Here is a 21,627-nt window from a genome sequence, read left to right on the forward strand (position 1 = left end):
TGTTTAAGTTTGATGATGAAACATGTTTGTGCTTGTTACTCTTTTGTTAGCTCGATCCAGGACATATGATTGTTACATTTTGACTGTGCTCGGTTTGATTGTTCGATTGGTATGCGTATCCATGATTTCTGGAGATTTTGTTCTTCATGATTTGAATGAGGATGAAGCTACAGTGCTAAAACCCTAGAAACCCAGAATTTTTTCTTTTGAATCGTGTTTTTCTGCATTTGGACGTTTATGCATGCTGTTGTTACTGTGCCATGGCCCATGACGAATCATTGCTTGCCACGTCCAGGGGGTGCTACGCACCGTTTCATTTAAGTGACCCCGGAATTACCATTCTGCCATTCTTGTTTTAATATTTCAATTGAATCATTTCTTTTTTGCATTTTTTATTTCATTTGATATTCAACTCATAAAAATCATAATTCACTCATTTCAATTCCAAAATTCATGGAAATTTTTGCATTATGTCCTGTTTGATGTCTACTATTTTATCATGATTTTTATTGATTTTCTAGATGGCTGGATTTTTAATGGCATTAGGTTTCTTGACATGTATGCATATTTTATACCTTTTGCCAAAACATTTGTGAAATGATGATGCTTTATCCAATGGCTCCCAAATTTTTTGTGCTTAAACTAGACACACTCATGGTGATTTTGGTGTAGAGTTTGTGAATTTATCATTGCTGGTTTGTGAGATGTGAATTTTTGAAGTAGGGTGTGACAATTTGTGTCACACCATTGATGTCCAACTTCATGATTTTCATTACCATGCTTCTTGAACTCAAATTGGTTTGAATTTTTGTATGATTGAGCTTGAATATATCTAGTTTACATGTGAATTTTCTTGGAATTATTTGTGGCATTTCCTAATTGTTTGGGATTTTCTCCCCTGTTTGGTCTTATGTTGACCTTTTGTGACACATGTTCCCATTTCATTTGGGAAATTCTCATATCTTATTGGATGATCATGAAATTTCACATGTGCATACTAGACATCTTAAGCTTTGCATTGGTGTTAATCCCATTCATTTCTCATATGCTATCACTAAGTTATGATTTTTTGAAGTTGATACATGTTTGGTTGACTTCTTTGAGCATGTTCAAAATTGCTTTGACTTTCTGATTTTCATTGACTGCCTTCCACTTGTCCAAATGAGATGAAATTTGACATGCTTACCATGCTATGTGTTAGGATTGATCATGATTTATTTGGTAATTTTTGGAAATGTTTGAGTTGACTTTTGATGCAAGTCTTGCTGTTGACTCCTATGAGCTCTCATTTGCCATGCTTTGACTTCTTTTGCTTGTGAATTGATGATGATGCATGATATGAACATGAACCCAATTGAGCTTGATTCTTAAATGTTTGAACATGATTTTGGACACTTGTCATTTGCCGTTCTGACTTTCCCATTCTCTTTTGACCCTAGGCTTGTCCTAGTGGTCCTATTGCTCATGTTTGAATTCATTGTTTCAGGTTAAGCCACAAATGCTTCAATGAGACCAATACAAATTGATTGAGTGTGCTTGTTTATCATGACTAACATGCTTGTTTTGTAGGTTGCTTGGCTCACATGCCTTGAACCTTGTGCATTGCACATTTATCTGCTTGTGCTGACTGTTAACCTTTGTTTCATTCTGATTTAACTTTGACTTGTATACTAACTGTGCTTGACTGATTTCAGGTACTTTAGTTGCTTTTAGTTCTTTGTGAACTTTGCTTTGCTTTGCTTGATAAGCTATTTGCATTGAGGTATACCTTTCTATCTTCATGTAGTCTGGAAGACCTGGCCCGTTACTTGGCCAGGCAATTGTCTGAAGTCCTCCTTAAGAGGCAATGTTTGTGACTGTTTACATTTGTCCTTGTATAGAGTCAAAGACCTCCTAAGTGAAGAGGCAATTGGCAGAACCCAAGGGATATGCAACCTATCCCCTGCTATTCTGTGTGTCATCTGCTTTGCTCACACCACTGTGTTGGTGCATTGCAGATACAAACCCAAGATCTTGTACAATTGTACAGTTGAGTCAGTATCAAATGTGTAGAAGGGTTCCCACTTTCTGAACCCACACATTCTTGTCTTAAGCTCTCCCAGGCCAGGGATAAGAGCTGTGAAGTCTTATCTTCACTCACCTTTCATCTGCTTCACCTTAGCCCCTCAATGGCAAGGTTAAGAGCACACTCACCCAGTTCCAGAGGTTTGTTTGTTGAGGTTGATATGACCCCTCGACTAAAACCTAGCCTTGTTTGAGCCCCTTGCTTGTGTATAGTGTGTGCTACATGTGCTTGTATGTTTGTTTGACTTGCTTCCTGTGCAAGTTAGGGTTAGTTTAGACTTGCTTCCTGTGCAAGTTAGGTTTTGCTTGGCTTGCTTCCTGTGCAAGTTAAGTGTGTGTGTGGCTTGCTTCCTGTGCGAGTCATGTTTAGGATAGGCTTGCTTCCTGTGCAAGTTAGCTAGAAACCTTAACTTAGGGATGATTTTGCATGATAACATCTAGGCTCGAGTCGTAGTCTCCCTAGTGTTGTGTCTCCCTCTGTTATCTGGTTAGGCTAGTCCTTTTTCCCTGCGTAGGGGAACTACGTCGCCCTGATCCTCATACCAGATGAGGTACGTAGGCAGGAGATGAGCTGATCTCTCCGGGCGCCTTTTTTCTTTTTTTGTGTGTGTTTGGCAACTATTAGGCTCGAGCTCTAGTCTCCCTTTTAGTTTGTCCTTTCAACCTTTGTGTTCCTTCTGACGTCTCAGCGTCTCTTTTTGTTTGCGTGGCAACTATTAGGCTCGAGCTCTAGTCTCCCTTTTAGTTTGTTTGTTCGTCCTGTGTCCCAATGTAGGGGAACTACGTCGCCCTGATCCTCATACCAGATGAGGTACGTAGGCAGGAGATGAGCTGATCTCTCCGGGCGCCCTTTTTTCTTTTTCGCCCTTTTGTTTTGTTTGTGTGAGTTTGTCTCTCCTTTTCTGGTTGGAGTCTGACGCAAGTCCAGCGATTGGCAGTTGGTTTCATGTGCGTGTTTTGGTTCGGATGCTGATGTAAGTCCAGCGATTGGCATTCAGGCTCCACGTTTGCCTTTGCCTGTGTTTGTTTGTGTGCGTGTCAGTCGAGCTACGAATGCTCTGATTCTCCTTCGTCCAAAGGAGATACGTATGCATAGGATGCGATATCCTAGCGAGCATGTGTCGTTTCCCCAGTCCGAACTACTTCGACTCTGATGTCTATGCTTGATAGACTAAGTAGGCCCAGGATGCGATATCCTGCCGAGTCAGTTTCAGTCTGTTTTCTTGTGTCTCTTTCAGCCAGTGTGTGTGTGTGAGCAGTGTTTTAGCAACCGTTTTTCCTTCCTATTGTGCGTGGATCCCGTCGAGTACGACGGATGCGTAGGGGTGCTAATACCTTCCCTTCGCATAACCGACTCCCGATCCCATTCTCTTTGGTCGCGAGACCATGTCTTTTCCCAGGTTTACTCTGAGCGTTTCCTTTCCCTCTTTTGGGATAAATAACGCACGGTGGCGGCTCTGTTGTTCTTCGTTTCCCGCCGGTTTTTCGCGTAATGCGACACTGACCCACTGACAAAGCCTCTTGCGCAGCAGAAGCATGATGGCCATATTAGATCTATGGGCATTAGGGGTATGCTTGATTGGCTCTAGTGCTAGTGGGAGATTGTTGGTGTAAGCCCTAGAGGACAATACTTTTGGTACTTGTATCGAATTATTTATTAATAATAAAAGGCTTTTTCTTTATTATGTTTCTTTAATAAAGTCCCTAGAATAGCTAGTCCGTTTAATGTATCAAGTGTGACTTAATCATGAGATCATATTAAACATAAGGACACTATTCTTAAAGTATCCGCAATCGAGCTTTATTGTGAAGTGGGATAACATTAAAGCATTAAGACTATTGTGTATATAGACTGATGATCACATCTCATGGATCATGGATAAGGAGTTATCAAGTCTTAAACATAGGTATGAATATTAAGAGTAATATTTATACTGGATTGACCCGCTATGAGAATACTATATAGAATGTTATGCAAAGTGTCATAAGTTATTCTCATGGTGATAATGGTGTATACCACCCTTCGAATTAAAACCACTATGGACCCTAGATGTAGAGTCAAGTGCCTTATTGCTGATCAAACATTGTCTGTAACTGGATGACCATAAGGACAATTTATGGGTACTCCACGAAGCATGCTGAGGGACATGAATGACCTAGATGGAATTTTCCCATCCTGCGTAACAGGATAAATGTCTATGGCCCCAATATTGAATTGGACAAGGATGACACGATCTATGCCTTGTGTTCAATATAGACACAAGGGTAAAAGGGTAATTGTACACATAAGTATTATCACAAAAGGATTTGTCAGATCACATGACATTTTCGTGTCTTGGGTAGCAGTGATGTGTTGCTAGATACCGCTCACTATTTATCATGTTAAATACGTGATTTAATATAATTGTCAATGCTGCGAAAACCTACAGGGTCACACACAAAAGGACGGATTGGTGAGAGATAGAGTAACTAAGGAGCACCGTAAGGTACGGTGCACTTAAGTGAATTGTAGAACATTGTAAGGTACGGTGTACTTAAGTAGAATACGAAATATGGTAAGGTACCACGCACTTAAGTGATTTTGGCATAATATAAGATATGGGCCATATACACTTTAGTGGGCTTTTTAGCTTACAGCCCAAACAAGTGGTTTTATAAATAGAACCCTTGTGCAGAAGCATTTGTGCAGTTGCAATTTCATTTCTCTTTCTCTCTCTCTCTCTCTCTCTCTCTCTCTCTCCCTCTCTCTCTCTCTCTCTCTCTCTCTCTCTCTCTCTCTCTCTCTCTCTCTCTCTCTCTCTCTCTCTCTCTCACTCAAAGCCTTCATTTGTAGCAGCTAGCACTGAGATTGAAGGAATTCGTTCGTGTGGACTGAGTAGAGGCATTGTCACCGTTCAACGTTCGTGATCGCTCCGTAGATCTGCATCAAAATTTTCAATCGCCACAAGAGGTAATGATTCTATCACTGATCATGCCCATTCGTAAGGATCACTTAAGGGGAAATTTTTTAAATTCCGCTGCATTTTGGATCGCCCTTCTCCTTCACATCCTCCCAAGGATCTACTCTAAGTAAGGTTCTCTCACTGACCCAACGAGAAATTCATCTCGCGGACCCGCATTACTCAACCTCTTCCTATCTTATATTTTTACTCGAGACTCGGGTAAAAAGTATTTCCCACAATGTTTGCAATCAGAGTATCCAAGTACCAAAGCATAATGGAACTAATACAATAGACTATATCAATAAGACAATAAAGATAGCGAAAGCAATAAAGAAAAGCCACACAAGTAAATAAACAAAGGCACACAAATGACCTAACTAGGCTTGACTCACTTAGGGAAATTGTATCCCCAGTAGAGTCGTCATCTGTCGCACCTCGAAAAAATGAGAGAACGACCTAATGAAACGCAATAGGACGCTCGCATGATGTACTAAACATAGTCTCTACCGAACTTTATTTATTCCTAAAAAGGAAAAGGGAAATATCGATAAAACCCAAGAAAGAACGACAATGATTATGGTCGTCGCAACCAAATCAGGGTTCGGGAGTCGATTACGCAAGGGGAAGGTATTAGCACCCCTCACGTCTGTTGTACTCAACGAGAACCATTAGGTTAATTGTGCATATTAGTGTTAGCTTGAAATGTTAGGCTTCTCAAGTTATTATGAGGGAAAGAAGAATATGATCAAAATAAAGGAGGAGATGTTTTGGAATATTTTGCAACGAAGGGGACTAAACCTAAGTTTTTTATTAATGGGCCTGATAAGATTTCGTAATCCTGCTCCTACGTATCTCCGAGTGCAATAGAGAATTCAAGGCTTACGTAGTTCTGGGTAGAAAAATGTTTATTTGTTGGTCGATTTTAGCGAAAGCTATATTGTATTAATCGACGAAGAACATTGTTTTATCCAAAACAGATGAGGAGCGGACGTATACCACATGTCAAATGGATTTACAAATCAACATTCAGAAAGACGCCACTTATCTCAACTCAACAATTATGGACGAAGCATTGCTTTACACCACCTTAAGACAAGATTTCTTTCGTTTATGAAAAGGTTTTCCTAATCGATCGCACGTCGGCGAAAAAAGAGTTTGATTGGTTGAATGTATTTTTGGACTTGAAAGACGAGTATTTATGACTCACAAGCTCTTACAAATTGGGTCCAATACTCAGACTACATCTGGACCTTTCACCCAGGTGATTTTTTTCTTTCCATTTTATTGAGAAAAGAAGTTTGAATAATTACAAGTGTTTTGAAGAGAAGACGAGTACATAGGGCTTACAAGCTCTTACAACTTGGGCCTAATATTCGGGATTACAGTTGGATATTTTATCCAGGTAATCTTTTTCTCCATATTCACTTATGAAAATGATTTGAATATTAGAGAATTTTGAAGAGAAAACGAATACATAGGGCTTACAAGCTCTTACAACTTAGGTCTAATATTCGGGATTACGACTGAATATTCCATCCAGGGTAATCTTTTTCTTCATATTTTATTGCGAAAAATATTTAAACAAAAAGGTTAAAGTGAAGGTTTGAGATTAAAATAACCGAAATAGGAGTTAAAACAAAGAAATTGAATGGATGTCCCCACAAGGGCTTGATGTGGAGGAAACCAAAATATGTTGATTATAAATAAATAAATAAATAAATAAATAAATAAATAAATAAAAGTATGAATAATAAAAAAGATTTAATTTTTTGACGCATAAGAAAACAAAAATAGAATAATAATAATATATAAAAAACAATGTTTTGGAATACTTTGAATTAAATGGAGATAAAAAAAATTAACCTAAATTAAATAGTTCCAAAAGAAGAAGAAATAAAAACAAACAAATCTACAAGACATAAAAATAAATGAGAACAAAGAAAAATAAACCCAAGCTAAATATCAAACTGGGGACCTGGTGGGAGACAAGAGAAGTCTCAACCACCAGACCAAGAGTGGTTGGTTGGAAATTCCCTTCAACCAACGATATAAAACATGATTTCGAACGAAAATTTTAAAATATAAAAAATGGGCCGCTGATTTGGCTGCTCCGGATTTGCTCGAGCCCAAAGGGGTCGCGGGTCACAAGTGGGTCGGTTGAGCGACCCGGTCCCAACAATAACTAGTATGAGAAACTAGGGTTTCAAAGATCCCCACTTATTTCCTAAACGGCCGAACCAAAACCTTTCCAATATGAAAAAGAAAACCGACTTTATCCTAGCAAATAACCAACAGAAACGATCAAGATTCCTGAACCGTACGAACAAGAAGATCGAAGCCTGGAATTGATCTTCCTGAAACTGCAAATCACCCTTCTCCTCAAACGGCCACAATGATTCTTCACGATCGTGATGTCTCTCCATGATCGTGACACATTCTCACGGTAACCTCTATTTCTCAATGGAAACGAAAAAATGGAAACAACAAGCAAACCAACAGTCATAAAGTGAAACCGACCCAAACTCTTATCCTCTTAAACATTATTCTTCACATGGAATCGGTTCTACTTTAACGGAAACAAGGCCCTGAAGGATAAGCACCGATAGGACATAAACAAGCCAAGGGAGCAACAAACATAAACAATTAAAGTATAAGCGGGAGAGTCTTCCCTGAAGTGTGAAATTATGCGAAGAGACTCAAGTAATTTCCTACTATCCTCTTGTTTGCACGATTTTGTATGGCTTGCTGTTATTATTATGGTTGTTCTCCGGTGACCTTTTTGATATGAAGGTTGTGACTTATGTGTTTTTTTTACTGTGATAATTTGTATTTCAAAACTAAAACCAGTATTTTGAGTTGGGGATTTTTCGATTTCTCCTTGGAATTTCTTGGTACTGATGTGTTAGAGAAATATGGTGGCTATTTTTTTTTTTTTGAAAAAAAGAATCCCCTTTATAACTTCTGCTCCTTGTTTTTTATATTGAGTTTCATATGATTTGTGTTTGATTCAAAAGATAAATAAAAACAACTTTCTAACACACTTTTGGAAGTTAAAAATTAACTTTCATTTTGGTGAAACTATATGTTTTTATATTGAGAACCTGCACATTACTCTTTCAATTTTTTGAAATTATTTTGGACTTATTTATGAAATTATGCTAATTGTGGTACCTGTTTGTATAGGACAAACTTCCTGCTTAGAAATCAGATGTTGCTGCTCCTATATTAACAAGAAAGGATGTTGTAGCTACATGCATACAAACAAAAAAGGCCACCAACCAAATCAAGTCTCACATGAAGATGTCTTCCTCACACTGTTAAAAGAAGTTAATACTTCATAGTTGACACTTGATGAACTACAAACACAAAGCAAGTTAGACCATAAATGTGGAGTTTGCACTCAATTAAATTGGCCATGCTTTAAATATTATGGTTATAGCTTATGTCATTGTAACTTTATGTTGTATTGTAGCTCAAAAACCTTTACCCAAGCTTTTTCAAGTTTAACTTGAAACCTTTAAATCATTTACACAAGATATTACACAATGTTGTTCATTTTTAGATTGATTGTATTATGCAAAGCAACATGGTACATTCAAGTTGTTTATGTGAAGAGATGACACATGTGGGACATGATGTTCTAGCATGTGTGGCACATCTGGCCTCTGTTGCTGCTACTACATTGACGCATTTTTTTGTTTGTATTTTTAGATTTATTTCTGATTGATTTGTTGCTATCTTTTAGCAACCTAACTAATTAAATTTGTTTGATGATTTATTAAGGTCAAATTTAAAGATTTGAAAATTTAAATTTAAATTCAAATCAAATTAAATCTTATTGTGAAGTTGTTTTGAAAAATAAATCTTAACTAAATCTCCACAGTTAACCAAAATACTCATGTTTCAAACAAAAATTTTGCGTAGCTATAAGGAGGCGTCACTGGTAATGGCGCATGCACTCAAATAAGCACGTAGATGCCACACCACAGGCACATGAACCACCATTGCACCAATGGGCCCGACACATGTGTTGTAAGCTAAAGTTGGCGACGCCTATGTGTATTTGATTTATTTTAAAATTAAATTAAAAACTAAATAATAATAATAAAAATGTGAAATAAAAAAATTAAAACTATTATTATTTAATTAAAATAGAATTACACGTGGGAAAATTATGTACACATATTTTAGCGATCCACTTGATCATAACAGTCATCGGTTTCACACCCCGACGTTGTCCTTTCCCATTGAGGCCTCACACGATTCCCCTGAGGTGTTTAGGGGCCTCCAAGTATTCACATGAGGTGTTTTGTGCAAGACCGTAATCGAGTTTGTTGCCCATGTCGTCATAGTTTGGTCCTATTGGTTGGTTTACATGTGGGCGGGGGGCGCAACGCGAAAAATAACCTGGAGCGCTCGCACGCTCAAGATGATAACAAAGTCTTCACTGAACTTTATTTGTTTCAAGAGGAAAGGAAAAATATTCATAAAACCCTCAAAAGAAAAAGAAAATGGTCGTCGCAATCAAATTTGGATTCAGGGGTCGATTATGCAATGAGTGAGTATTAACACCCCTCACATCTGTTGTACTCAACAAGAACCATTTAGTTAGATTTATGCTTAGAATGTTAGCTTACATTATTATTTTTTTCTTTTTATTATTGAAATGTTGAAAAGGAAAAAAAAATAAAGGTCGCAAAAAAGTTTTTATTAAGGTGCCTGACAAGATTGCAAGTCTTGTTCCTACGTATCCTTAGATGCAATGAGGAATTCAAAGTTACGTGGTTATGGGCAAGACAAAATATATTTTTGGATTTTTTTGTTAAAGTGTTTGACGAGACGTTGAATCTTGCTCCTACGTATACCCAAGTGCTATGGGAAACTCAAAGTTACGTATTTCCTGAGAGAAAACTACGTTTTGGTTGATTGATTTTAGTCAAAGACTGTCTAGGCCGCATTCTAGCGATTAAACATTGCTTGTATGCTCATTGGGGAGGCTTAAACATTTGCTTGTATCACGGTAGAACAAACTAAACAATGTTCGTTTGTGAAAAGGATATTCGATCGCGCAGGGAGGATAAGATACGCTTGATTGGTTGAATATTTTTTGGGTGGCCGATGAGTACTCGAACGATAGACTAATTACGACCATCTTCCAAATACTCAGGATTATGAGGGACAAATACGTTAAACTTAACCTTTTTCGTCCTAGTTATTTATGAAATTTGTATGGTAAATTAAGTCATGTTTCTTCAACGAATGACGAGTGTTTGCGCGAGAGGCTAAGTACGACCATCACATAAATACTCGGGACTAAGAGGGACACATACGCTCAACTAGTCTTTTTCGTCCACAAAAGAATAAAATTGCTTCAATTATTTAAAGTATTTTGAAGCGGATAACGAGTACTCGAATGGTAGGCTACTTAAGGCCATCATCCAAATACTCGGGATTAAAAGGGACATGTACATCCAACTTAGCCTTTTTCAACCAATTATTTATTGCGAAAAAGTTTTAAGTTTCAATGTGAAAATGATTTTGATTTTGAAATGGTTTTGAATCGATGGTGAAAATGGTTGAATAATGAGAGGCGTGAATTGAAACGCAGGGTTACGAGGGCGCAAATTCTAGCGCAATGGAGTGAACTCTAACACGAGACGTAACTTAACACCGCAAATAACATGAAATGCAATACTTCACACAAGCACAAAAAAAATTATAGGGCAACAATGTGCATATAACGAACATGATCAACACACATTCATCACAAACGAATCGTAAAGTAAACGTGCATGTGTAAAATTAAATGCAACGCGAGGACGCGAATTGAGTTAACGTAATGCGAGGACGTGCAATACGAAAGTCAACACAAAGTTTAAGCCCGATTTAAATGCGATAAAATCGAAATGTTGCACGCTACCACAAATCGAACAACAAGTTACTAGCGTGTAGCACGATCATCGCAAATAAATCGAACGCAACAAATTGTATCATAACAAAAGCAATGTATGAAACGCAAAGTAACAAAATAAAATGCGAATTGACGCTATGCTGAACTACCGAAAGCATGTACAAATATGAATTGAATGCGACGACAACAAAATCGCAATGTCGCACGTAAGCAAAAACAAATAGCAAACTTGCTAACATAGGACGCAATCATCACAATCAAAATCGAAACATAAATAAAACGTGACACGTTTGCTCAACATAACCGTATTCAATGTGTACAACAATAGTTTCCCGGTGGTAGAACAAGAGGTATATTGGCAAAATAAAAATATGCAAAGGAATAAAAATGGTCGCCCTAACAACACGCATATTCGAACCAAAATGGTTTCGGTTGATAAAATGGTAAGGTTATGTGGTATATGTCGTCAGTCTGGACACACATGAAAACGTTGTCCCAATCTTGGAACAAGCTCTACAACATAATTGTTGTATACATTATCGATATGTAATTAATTTTTGTAACCATGAAATTTCATATTGAATACAAATTCCAGATTCAACAAAACGAACACAAACTCGCCTTAAACAACAACACCAAGAACAAATAAAAGGACTTAACATTACAACATATCTAAGAGATTACAACTATCAAAACAATACCATTTCATCCATACATCATAACACAAACATCACTGTCAGTTTTAATTGACTCCCACACACGCTGTGCTTCGTTATTCTCATTCGCAATATTGAACACTGAAACAAGCCTATTAATTCTTCTAAATTTTTCACCGTCTTGAATCTCTTCGTCTAACCAACATATCAAACTCATTTCAAGATGCTCGAAAGTTTGTGTGTTCAAAAGCTAGATCTTCATCGGAGACTTGAGAATCGAACAACAAGCATGAGCATCTCTTTTATTAATCATGTTAGAAAATTTGAAGAAAAACTCAAGAATGAAACAAGAAGATGTGTGAAAAATGGTGAGTAATGAAAAATGATTTAGAACAATTTCTCATTTAAATTGATTTTTAATATATATATATATATATATATATATATATATATATATATATATATATATATATATATATATATATATATATATATATATATATATATATATATATATATATATATATATATATATATATATAACACCTTATGTATAATCTTTTTTAAAACCTGTAATAAAATTGTTAGAAACAACAGGATAGGGGATAAAAAAAAAGATTCGTTCGCTGTGTTAATTAGCAGCTCAAAAAAATTCCCGGTAAAAAACAAAATTAAAGTTTTTGGTAGAGTTATCGACGGAGTTTGACCCTTCTCCGGCGATGAGAACACTCACCTCGCTGTTCAATTCCGATTTCCGATAAACTATCAGTAAGAACCAAAGTTAAAGCTATCTCAAAAGTTTACGCAACACCTCTTAACCAATAAACGATATTTCACTTCACAAAATGGCACTGCTAGAAACCCAAATTTACAACCAACAACAACACCATTCGCATTCTCTTCCCATTTTCTTCAACCCCAGTTCCGAATTTGTTAGCGGCGGTTTGTTTCTCGAACCCTCAATTCCCGATTCCTTCGTTCGTTTTATTTCTTTAAGGCTTCCAGCAGTTGCTTCTTCTGAACCAATTCTTCACCGGCGGCAACGGAAAAGGGTTCCGGCGGTTCGCTGTTTTTTGTCGGTTAGCTTGCCGAGTAGTACTGCTCTTCCTGTCGATCCCAAACCGTATGTGTTGCAAAATGGTGAACACGTCTCCGATAAGGAGACAACCGCCGCTGACGGTGCTGTTTCGCCTAAAAAGGTTAGGACAAGAGAACGCGGTGCTATCAATAATACTACTAAGCATCTATGGTCTGGTGCTATATCTGCCATGGTTTCTAGGTATATTTAATTTTATTTCACTGCAACTCCTTGAACATTGCAATTGATGTTATTTTGTTAAATTGTACTCATTCTATCCCATTATTAGTTAGTTATTTGACTTACATAGATTAACAAAAGTGGGTAAATAAATACATAGATAATAATACTTTTACTGAATTCATCTTATCAAGCATAGTGTTTTCATGGTTATCATTATATGCAAAGTGAAAGATATTGACTTGGAAGCTATGAAGCACTGACAAGGACATCAGACACGTCGACACCGGTAATAATTTGAAAAAATGAATAAATTCAACGTTAACACAAGTGTCGGTGTTCGACACTAATAAAGACCCTTTTTTCAGAGGTGTCGGTGCTACGGAGCTTGGTAGTGATGCAAGTTGTATTAATAGAGAGTTCAATGGACAGAAATGTTAGTATTGCATCGAAAATTGTAAGTGTCATTCATTTTGCAACATATATATCATGCAAATGGATTACTCATTTTGGGAGAGACTAGTTGATTTAAGGCACTTTTAAGATGGAGAGGTATCACAAATGGTCTATGGTGGAATGGTTAATTTGAAACTCTAACAACTGTTGTCGTTTATATGGTATTATTCTTCCTCACGATTGAGACTGTCTAACCCAATCGTTATTGATTTGGCAAAAAAATAAGAAAACAAATGTTAGTGTCTTGAATTCCAACTTATATTACTTTTCTCTCGTAGTATTTGTCAAATCAATGCTGGTTAGGTTACCGTTTTACTTGTAAGTATGCGGAGTATGTTGAACTTCCTACTTAAAGTTTTTAGCAATATCCAAACATTGCTCCACTGAAGACTTCGTGACACACTTTTTTACCCTAGCAATTGGTTGTATTTAATGGTAACTTGTAAGTACTCCTCTACATTTGATTATTCATTTAGAAACACTATTTGAACTGCTGCTGTATGTTTTTTTAATCAGAACCTGTGTTGCTCCACTTGAAAGACTTAAGCTGGAATATATGGTTCGTGGTGAGAAGAGGAATATCTTTGAGGTTATTAAATCAATTGCTACTTCTCAAGGGTTGAGAGGTTTTTGGAAGGGGAACCTTCTTAATATTCTGCGAACGGCTCCGTTCAAAGCTGTTAATTTTAGTGCGTATGATACTTATCGAAAACAACTACTTAAATTCTCTGGAAATGAAGAAACTACCAATTTTGAGAGGTTTATTGCTGGTGCGGCTGCTGGGGTCACTGCTACTATTATTTGCCTGCCACTTGACACTGTATGTGGTGGTAACTTGAATCATGATTTATTAGTTTATTTTATCTTGCCCAATTGAATAAACTTGAATCTCTTATTATAATTTTGCATTTCAATAGTAAAGCAGTCGCACACTGGCATACAAACATGACAATTGGTCTTGGTGTGAAACTGTGAAAAAGTGAAAAATCAACTGAACATATTTAGTTCTTAACTTTTTTTAGTTAAGGAAACATTTGGATTTTTGGTAATTTCAGCGTGTACTTAGCATCTGTCCTTCAATAGTGCATGATGTTTCTTTCTATGTCTTTCTTGTCGCGCCCTCTTATATTCAATTATGGTTCTCTGTTGTGCATAAAATGTCAGATAAAAAGATGAGTTTAATAGGCATAAGATGTTTCATATATGGACGTTCGACACAGCAGTGGGTCTGTGTGATTATGGGTCCCTAGGAAATGTCAGGGTCAGGTTAGAAGCTGAAACGAGCATATCCAAATATGTTTCATATCCCCTTCAAAGTAATTCCATAATGGCATGTGTTCTAAAGTCTGATTTAATATCGAGCAGTTATTTGGTTCCTTCGACCAGTGTGAGAACCTGAATCATGTATATAAAAGTTAGTTTTTGTTGCTAATTAAAACAAGTGCACACATTCAGCTATTTGCAGTACAATCACTTTAAAAATTTACTTTGTGCGCCTTATAGATTCGGACCAAGATAGTGGCACCTGGCGGAGAAACTTTGGGTGGTGTAATTGGTGCTTTCCAATACATGATTCAAACTGAAGGCATCTTTTCTCTATACAAGGGTTTAGTACCATCACTTATAAGCATGGCTCCATCAAGTGCTGTTTTTTATGGTGTATACGATATGCTAAAATCATCTTATTTGCATTCACCCGAAGGAATGCAAAGAATCCAGAATTTGCATAAACAGGGTCAGGAACTGAGTGCCTTTGATCAGCTTGAGTTGGGGCCAGTAAGGACATTGTTGTATGGGGCTATTGCCGGTGCATGTGCAGAAGCTGCTACATATCCATTCGAAGTTGTGAGAAGGCAGCTTCAATTGCAAGTCCAGTCTACTAAATTAAGTTCTTTAGCAACATTTGTCAAAATAGTAGAACAAGGAGGCGTTTCAGCCCTCTATGCCGGACTTGTTCCCAGCTTATTACAGGTATTAAATTCTGAATTTCTTGTCATGCTCTAGTTACTTGTATTTTAATGGACTTACATTTATCAGTTTTGAATACCTATTTTCTGAGGACTCAGAACTATTCTGTAGTAGTCCCCAATCTGTTCATATTGATTATTCCTTGCTAATATTATAACTATTTAAAGTTTATAATGTAGAGATTGTAGATTAAGGTTCATGTAGGGTGTTGTTTCGTTCTTAAAATCTGAATTCCATTTACATTTTACTGTGGTGATCACAGGCTGCTGACTCTATATAGTCCTCTAATTCTCCTTAACTCAGCAATGCCTTGTTTATGAAATGTTTTGATTATTGCTATAAGATTATTTTCCCCGTAAAATTTCATAATATCAATTATTTATGCCAAAGCAAAAACCTTTTATATCATGGAAATGTATATACTTTATATATGGTAGGGACCATGAAAATAAATCTATGCGGCTTTATGGTTGTCTTCCTCTGGTCTAAATCGAGATCCTATGCAAGATCAGGAAGGGGTCACAAGATTGTAATCACATAATTGTATCATATGGATGGATGTAAGATTCTTCCAGTTTCACAAACCCAAACCCACATATATATGTATATAAGACAACAATCAAGTAAAACAATCAATCATGTATATGTATATAAAACAACATCCAAGTAAAAAAGTTCAAATCACATCCAAAATATTTAATGAAATTCAAATTAGGATCATAAGATTCATCACATGATGTCATACAAAATTCATAAAAGCCACAAACAACAACACCATGGATATAAAATGTCATAGGGAAAGAATATAAATCAGAGCAGTGCAGAAAACAGAGGGAAAGTGTCAAATGTCAACCAGGTTGCTGCTTAAGGGTAACACTTGCACCAGCCAGAAAGTTACTTCCTCGTATGAGTCTATGAGATGGAAAGGGTCGCACCTGCATGATCAGAAGGCAGCATGAAGCAAGCTGTAATTTTCACCCCTACACGAGTTTTCCAGTTTGTAAAAGTGGTCTGGTGAGTTTTAACTTTTCCGAATTGTTTATCGGATTACTTTGAAAAGTTTTCCGGAAATTTGCCCGCGGCTTATTCGTGATGGAAGACAAAATCAGAGCGCAAAACAGAGCAATTCAAATATGAGAGGAAGTAAGGTATGGGAACGATTTCATAAAATGAAGGCTTAGTGACTTAGAAACTAACCGCATCACCCTTTCATTTGCTTAAAACAAGATTTTTTAGGGTTATTGAATGCTAATCTTTGTTTTAAGGAACCGGGTCGTGTACCCGGCCCATGAGCAATTGCTGTGCTTATAACTTGTAAGCAAAAGTAATCACCCAGCTTGCTTGCACAATTCCACTGGCTCTATGGCTCTGCACGTTGATCCCAGCCGCTCCCACTAATTAACAATTCTTCGCATGCACGAACATGGCAAGACATAGCATTACCGCAGAATAGCATGATTCTACGCGCTGACTCGGCGATTTAACTCACATGCTCATGGTCCTTTAAGTTATTTAATTGTACCATTTTAGTCCTTTATATTGTTTTCCTAACTAGGTCCTTTAACTCTCAAACATGCACATCGTCGACATTTTTTGAGTTTGTGTCCAACTCCTTAAAAAAATGCCTGCGTAGTTGTTATGTTGTCTAAGGGCTTTGGTGGCTACTAAGTTAGAATTTTGACTTTTATTTACTAAAGAAGCCCAGTTTTGTAATAGAAAAACCCTCCATCATCTTCATTATTTTCATCATTTGCCTGTACCCCTCTAACCTAACCAATCTAAACCATCCACCTTGAAATCAAAACACTTCATTATTTGCCTGTACACCCTCAAGCAAAAAAGAACACAACATGACCAACCAACCGGCAACCCATAGTCATTTCCGCCACAAACATTTTTGGGAAGATGAATGAAAATGAGTATGATTTTACAATGATTTTCACAGTGGAAATTGGAGTGGGTTGGTGTGGCTTATAAAAAATTTCAGAGACTGGCGAGGTGGAATGTTTCATGACTGTGGCTGGGAAGGTTGGACTCACAGGACGCGAGGCTCCAATCTCGGAGAGGCGGAGACAGACCTCCCCTTCTTCTCCATATTCTATGCTTCTCTCTAAAGCTATTGTTGCTGCCTTCACTTACTGTTCTGTAGTGGTTCTTTCTGTGTAAAAGAGGATGATAGTTAGTAATGGAAGTTAATGGTGAATAGATGGCGGGCTATGGGTGAAGATGAAACTCTCCTCTCACACTCTTTACCTCTCTGGAATTTTTTTCTTCTCCTCTTCTCTCTCTCAAACTCATCTTTTTTGTTTCTCTGTTTCTGTTTATAGTAGGGGTATTGTGAGGAGGAGTCAGAAACAGGTAAAATTGAGAGGAAAAAATGATAAGCTATAGAAGCTTTAAACTATTTCAAGTAGCTTATAAGAAAACCCTACAAATTTGTAAAGATAAGTTATAAACTTGTGAGAAAATGACAGTTACCAAACGAGTCTTTTTTGGTCGTACGAGCTTATAAGGTAGCTAGCTTATTGTGCTTGCCAAACAGGCCATAATTTGATTTTTTATCTAATAAAACACAGGACTAGGATATGGTGTAGGAATAAATGTGTAGTCAAATTATCAGTCGCATCAACATCATAACAGCCTCATAGACATGTTTTTATTGGATTTAGACAGAAACTCAAAAAAGGTCAACTGCGTGCTTGTTATGAGAGTTAAGGACCTTCTCGATAAAAAAACAAAAAAGACTCGTGTGGTACACTTAAACAACTTAAAGGACCACATGATGAATTTTGCCTTTCATTCATTTGTGTATTTCTGATTTCATACTGCTTATGATTGCTTTCTTCTTAACCATAAAAGTTTAACATTATTTTTTATTTCCCATTCTCAGGTACTTCCTTCAGCATCAATTAGTTACTTTGTGTATGAGTTCATGAAGATTGTTCTCAAAGTAGAGTGAGTAGGCAATGAACATATGAGATCTTCAGTTTTATACGGATAAGAAGCAGTAACCTGATTTATAAGTGAGCATCTGATATTGTTGTGGAATGGTAATTTTCAACTTCGATGGATGGGCTATATTTGATGTTTGCTTCTCAAGGTAAAAGTAAAACCATAATGGTCTACTGTTCCATACTACTGCCAACGCCATCACGATATGGGCATCACACATATTACCGTTTTTGGACTGGCTTTACAGTTGATTAAAGCATCAAGTCTGCAAAAAAAAAAAAAAATAGTAGCAATTGCCGCATCCTGAATCTTTTGCTTGTTCCGTCCACACATTTTTGTTAACATTCTTTTCTTCTGGCAGTTGACTTGATTAATATAATGGTCGGTCCAAGCAAGCAAGTCCCCTTGCTTTAGATTGTAACTCTTAAAGTAGCTTATCTATTATTCTTGGATAATTTTGCACCTAACAGGATATTCTACTTGTGAATGCACATGATCCGCAATGTATCACAACTAAGGAAGTTTGAAAGAGCTTATGCAGTGGTTTGTTTTCACTTTTCAGTTTGCTGTCTGTCATCAAAATGACTAGTTATATTTGGGAGAGGGAAGTGTTTAGGAGTACATACAATTTCCATACTTTCTAAATTGTGATTGGTTTGTGCACCCCTCGATTCCATGTGATGTGAAATGGGTCATTTAAAAAAATGAATGTCAGGTTATTGAAATGTTAACAAGCAAAAGATTAACAAATGCAGATGTTTCGATTATGGAAAATCGGGGCATTTCAAAAATAAATTTTGATTATTGAAAAAGGAAATTAATGACGGAATCTAGTGTAACATCGTAATTGATAGACTCCTTAATCATTTGCATGTGAGAGTTGCGTATAAGATAAAAAATATCTTTAACACAGTCATGAAGAAGAACATGATAGTACTGTTTTTAGGTTTGTAATCTAAAACAATGGTGTGTATTATGTATGTATGCTATCTACATTTCCTTATAATTAAAAAAGTTAAAAGAAGTTCTGGGGATAGATTGTGATGTATACGAATCAATTCGTGACAAAACATTCATGAAATGTTGCATCTTTTGAAGGGTTGTTTTTTTTTTTCTTTCACAAAAAGGCATGCACCAAAAACATGAATGATTCTTTAAAAGGAACAACCCTACATGCAAATGTGAATATGATATTCCTCTAGTTTATACACTTATATCCAATTCTTGTGTTCGTTTATCCACATAATTAAGTAAACTATTGCTCTGGACTACCTACATTAGTACCAAAACAAAACTATAAATAGCAATTTGAAGAGGAAAAACATATACTTAAAAGTTTGCAAATCAAAACTCATCAATCATTAGCCTGGTACACAAGAAAAGTTGGATGATCTCATTTTCTCCATCCCTTTGATTGTTCTACTGAAAATTGAAGTACCCAGTCAACAATCACTCTAGCAGTTTATGCATTACTCTAAGTTAAACAAGCTGAGATTAAAAAAAAACTATTACTATCACAAAACTGGTTTCATAATTAGCCACATACATACTCCCACCATTTGTAAATAGCATATCCATAAATTAAGCTGTAAGTAATCACCCTCAGAGGAGACTTAGTAAACCTGTATCAAAGAGAAGGAAGATTCAATTAACATTCATCATTCATCCATGCAAACTATCAATCTCACCGTCAATTCAAACGTGCATTTACACACTAACAAATTCATCAAAATCTAGTTAAAGAGTAGAAGTGAAATAAAGAGAGAGGCACCTTGAAAATCCAGATCCATGAGTAAACGCAGCTTCTGTTCTTTCCTCAACAGTAACAGGATAAGGCCAACGTGAAATATCACGGTTAAAATAATCCCAATCAGGTAAAAGAAGACAAGAAATACCAACAAGACCCAACACATAGGTAACCATCATCTTCTTGAATGAGTGTGTGAATACACCAACTGCCAGTATAATTACTGCTAGCCAAAGTAAACAGGCTCTTAGAGCTGCATCATTTGCCATGATTGTGATGAGTTTGGTGAGACTTTGGGATTAGATTCAATTAAATTTGTTGATGTTGTTATTTTTGTTACTAGTTGTTATGTTGATGAAAAAAATGAATGAAGGGCCATACAAATGCCCTTACGACAGTGGTGAGGAGTGAGGCAGAGTTAAGAAAGACGCATGAGCTTTAAATGCTAACTCAACTGTCCCTTCTATAAACTTTAAATGTTCTAATTTAATGTCATACTACCTCATAGTTGTCAACTTAGAATCGGGTTGGCGAGTGTTGTCTCCGTATTTGCTCTCACCTTCTTCTATGACAACGATAATGTGCATAAAAAGAAAATTTTATTCATACAAAACTCAAAATGTTTGTTATATATACTTCAATGTACATTAATGAAATATGGTTATGAAAGTTCTTTTGCACTAATGAAAACGAGTTTGAAGGCATAAAGAGTTAAGGTTTATTAGGGATGACAATTCTATTCATACCGATTGAGAAAAAGTAAGTGTGAGTTAAGAATTTTGAAAAATAAAGTGTGGAGAAGTTTCATATTGATTAGAAAAGTGGAGATTTTGAATATTTACAAGTGAGAAAACCTACACATCAAAGTTTTGGATGAGTACGTGGTGTTTCTCTCACAACGCGTGTTATTCATAAAGGAAGACCCCAATGTAAAAATGTTCCATTTTTTTGAACCCCAGAATTGAAACCCTAACAGTGCTATCATAAGCCTTTGGTTAGAGTGAGAAACCGACTTTCTTGGATTGAAAGTACTCCCCATAGGCGGTGGATAGGAGATGTCCCATTGAGGAGTGTCAACGTTGGTACAAGTGTATGTGGATAAAAGAGCTTCCGCTATAGGGGGAGTATTGTGGATAGACTCACACTTGAGAGGGAGTGTTGGAAAAAAAATAAGTGTGAGTTATGAACTTTGAGAAACAAAGTGTGGGTAAATCCCGCATTGATTAGAAACGTGGATTACTTGAGCATTTATAGGTGAGAGAACCCACACTTCTATCACCTTAAGGTTTTGGGTGAGTATTATGGAGATTTTAGCATTTATAAGTGAGAGAATCCACACTCCTATTACCTTAAGATTTTGGGTGAGTACGTGGTGTGTTCCTCATAAGACGTGTTGCTTATAAAGAAAGGCCCAAATGTAAAAGTGCTCTATCATGTTGAATCCCCAAATTGAAACCCCTACAATATCCAATGGGTATCAGCAAAATTTATCCACAACGGATAGGATAAAAATACGTAAAAATGGATATGGGCACGAAAATGGGTAAATTATCCATTAAAATAAGAGGGTATGGGTGCGGGTACTAGTACCTTAGTACCCACCCCGTCTCATACCCGCACAACGTATATTTATATATTTTAATTAATATCATCATATAAAAAATATATGTCTA

General features: G+C 36.6%; 2 protein-coding genes across 3 annotated transcripts; one reads left to right on the forward strand and one right to left on the reverse strand.

Moving 5' to 3' along the window:
• The first annotated feature begins 12,159 nt into the window (after positions 1 to 12,159).
• LOC127084214 (probable mitochondrial adenine nucleotide transporter BTL3) lies at positions 12,160 to 18,768 on the forward strand. Of its 2 annotated transcripts, XM_051024621.1 has the most exons (5): positions 12,910 to 13,120; positions 13,200 to 13,288; positions 13,804 to 14,107; positions 14,791 to 15,258; positions 18,146 to 18,768. In XM_051024621.1, the coding sequence occupies exons 2-5, from the start codon at positions 13,266 to 13,268 to the stop codon at positions 18,212 to 18,214; spliced, it is 864 nt and encodes a 287-aa protein (XP_050880578.1). In that variant the 5' UTR covers positions 12,910 to 13,120; positions 13,200 to 13,265; the 3' UTR covers positions 18,215 to 18,768. The 2 variants fall into 2 exon arrangements, with proteins under 2 accessions (XP_050880577.1, XP_050880578.1); XM_051024620.1 differs by lacking the exons at positions 12,910 to 13,120; positions 13,200 to 13,288 and adding an exon at positions 12,160 to 12,852.
• A 746-nt stretch (positions 18,769 to 19,514) lies between these two features.
• LOC127084215 (signal peptidase complex-like protein DTM1) lies at positions 19,515 to 20,403 on the reverse strand. Its single transcript, XM_051024623.1, has 2 exons — positions 19,979 to 20,403; positions 19,515 to 19,829 (listed from the first exon to the last, which is right to left on the reverse strand). The coding sequence occupies exons 1-2, from the start codon at positions 20,221 to 20,223 to the stop codon at positions 19,742 to 19,744; spliced, it is 333 nt and encodes a 110-aa protein (XP_050880580.1). The 5' UTR covers positions 20,224 to 20,403; the 3' UTR covers positions 19,515 to 19,741.
• Positions 20,404 to 21,627: the final 1,224 nt, after the last annotated feature.

This window comes from Lathyrus oleraceus, chromosome 5, assembly GCF_024323335.1.
Source record: "Lathyrus oleraceus cultivar Zhongwan6 chromosome 5, CAAS_Psat_ZW6_1.0, whole genome shotgun sequence".
NCBI classification, from domain to species: Eukaryota; Viridiplantae; Streptophyta; class Magnoliopsida; order Fabales; family Fabaceae; genus Lathyrus; species Lathyrus oleraceus.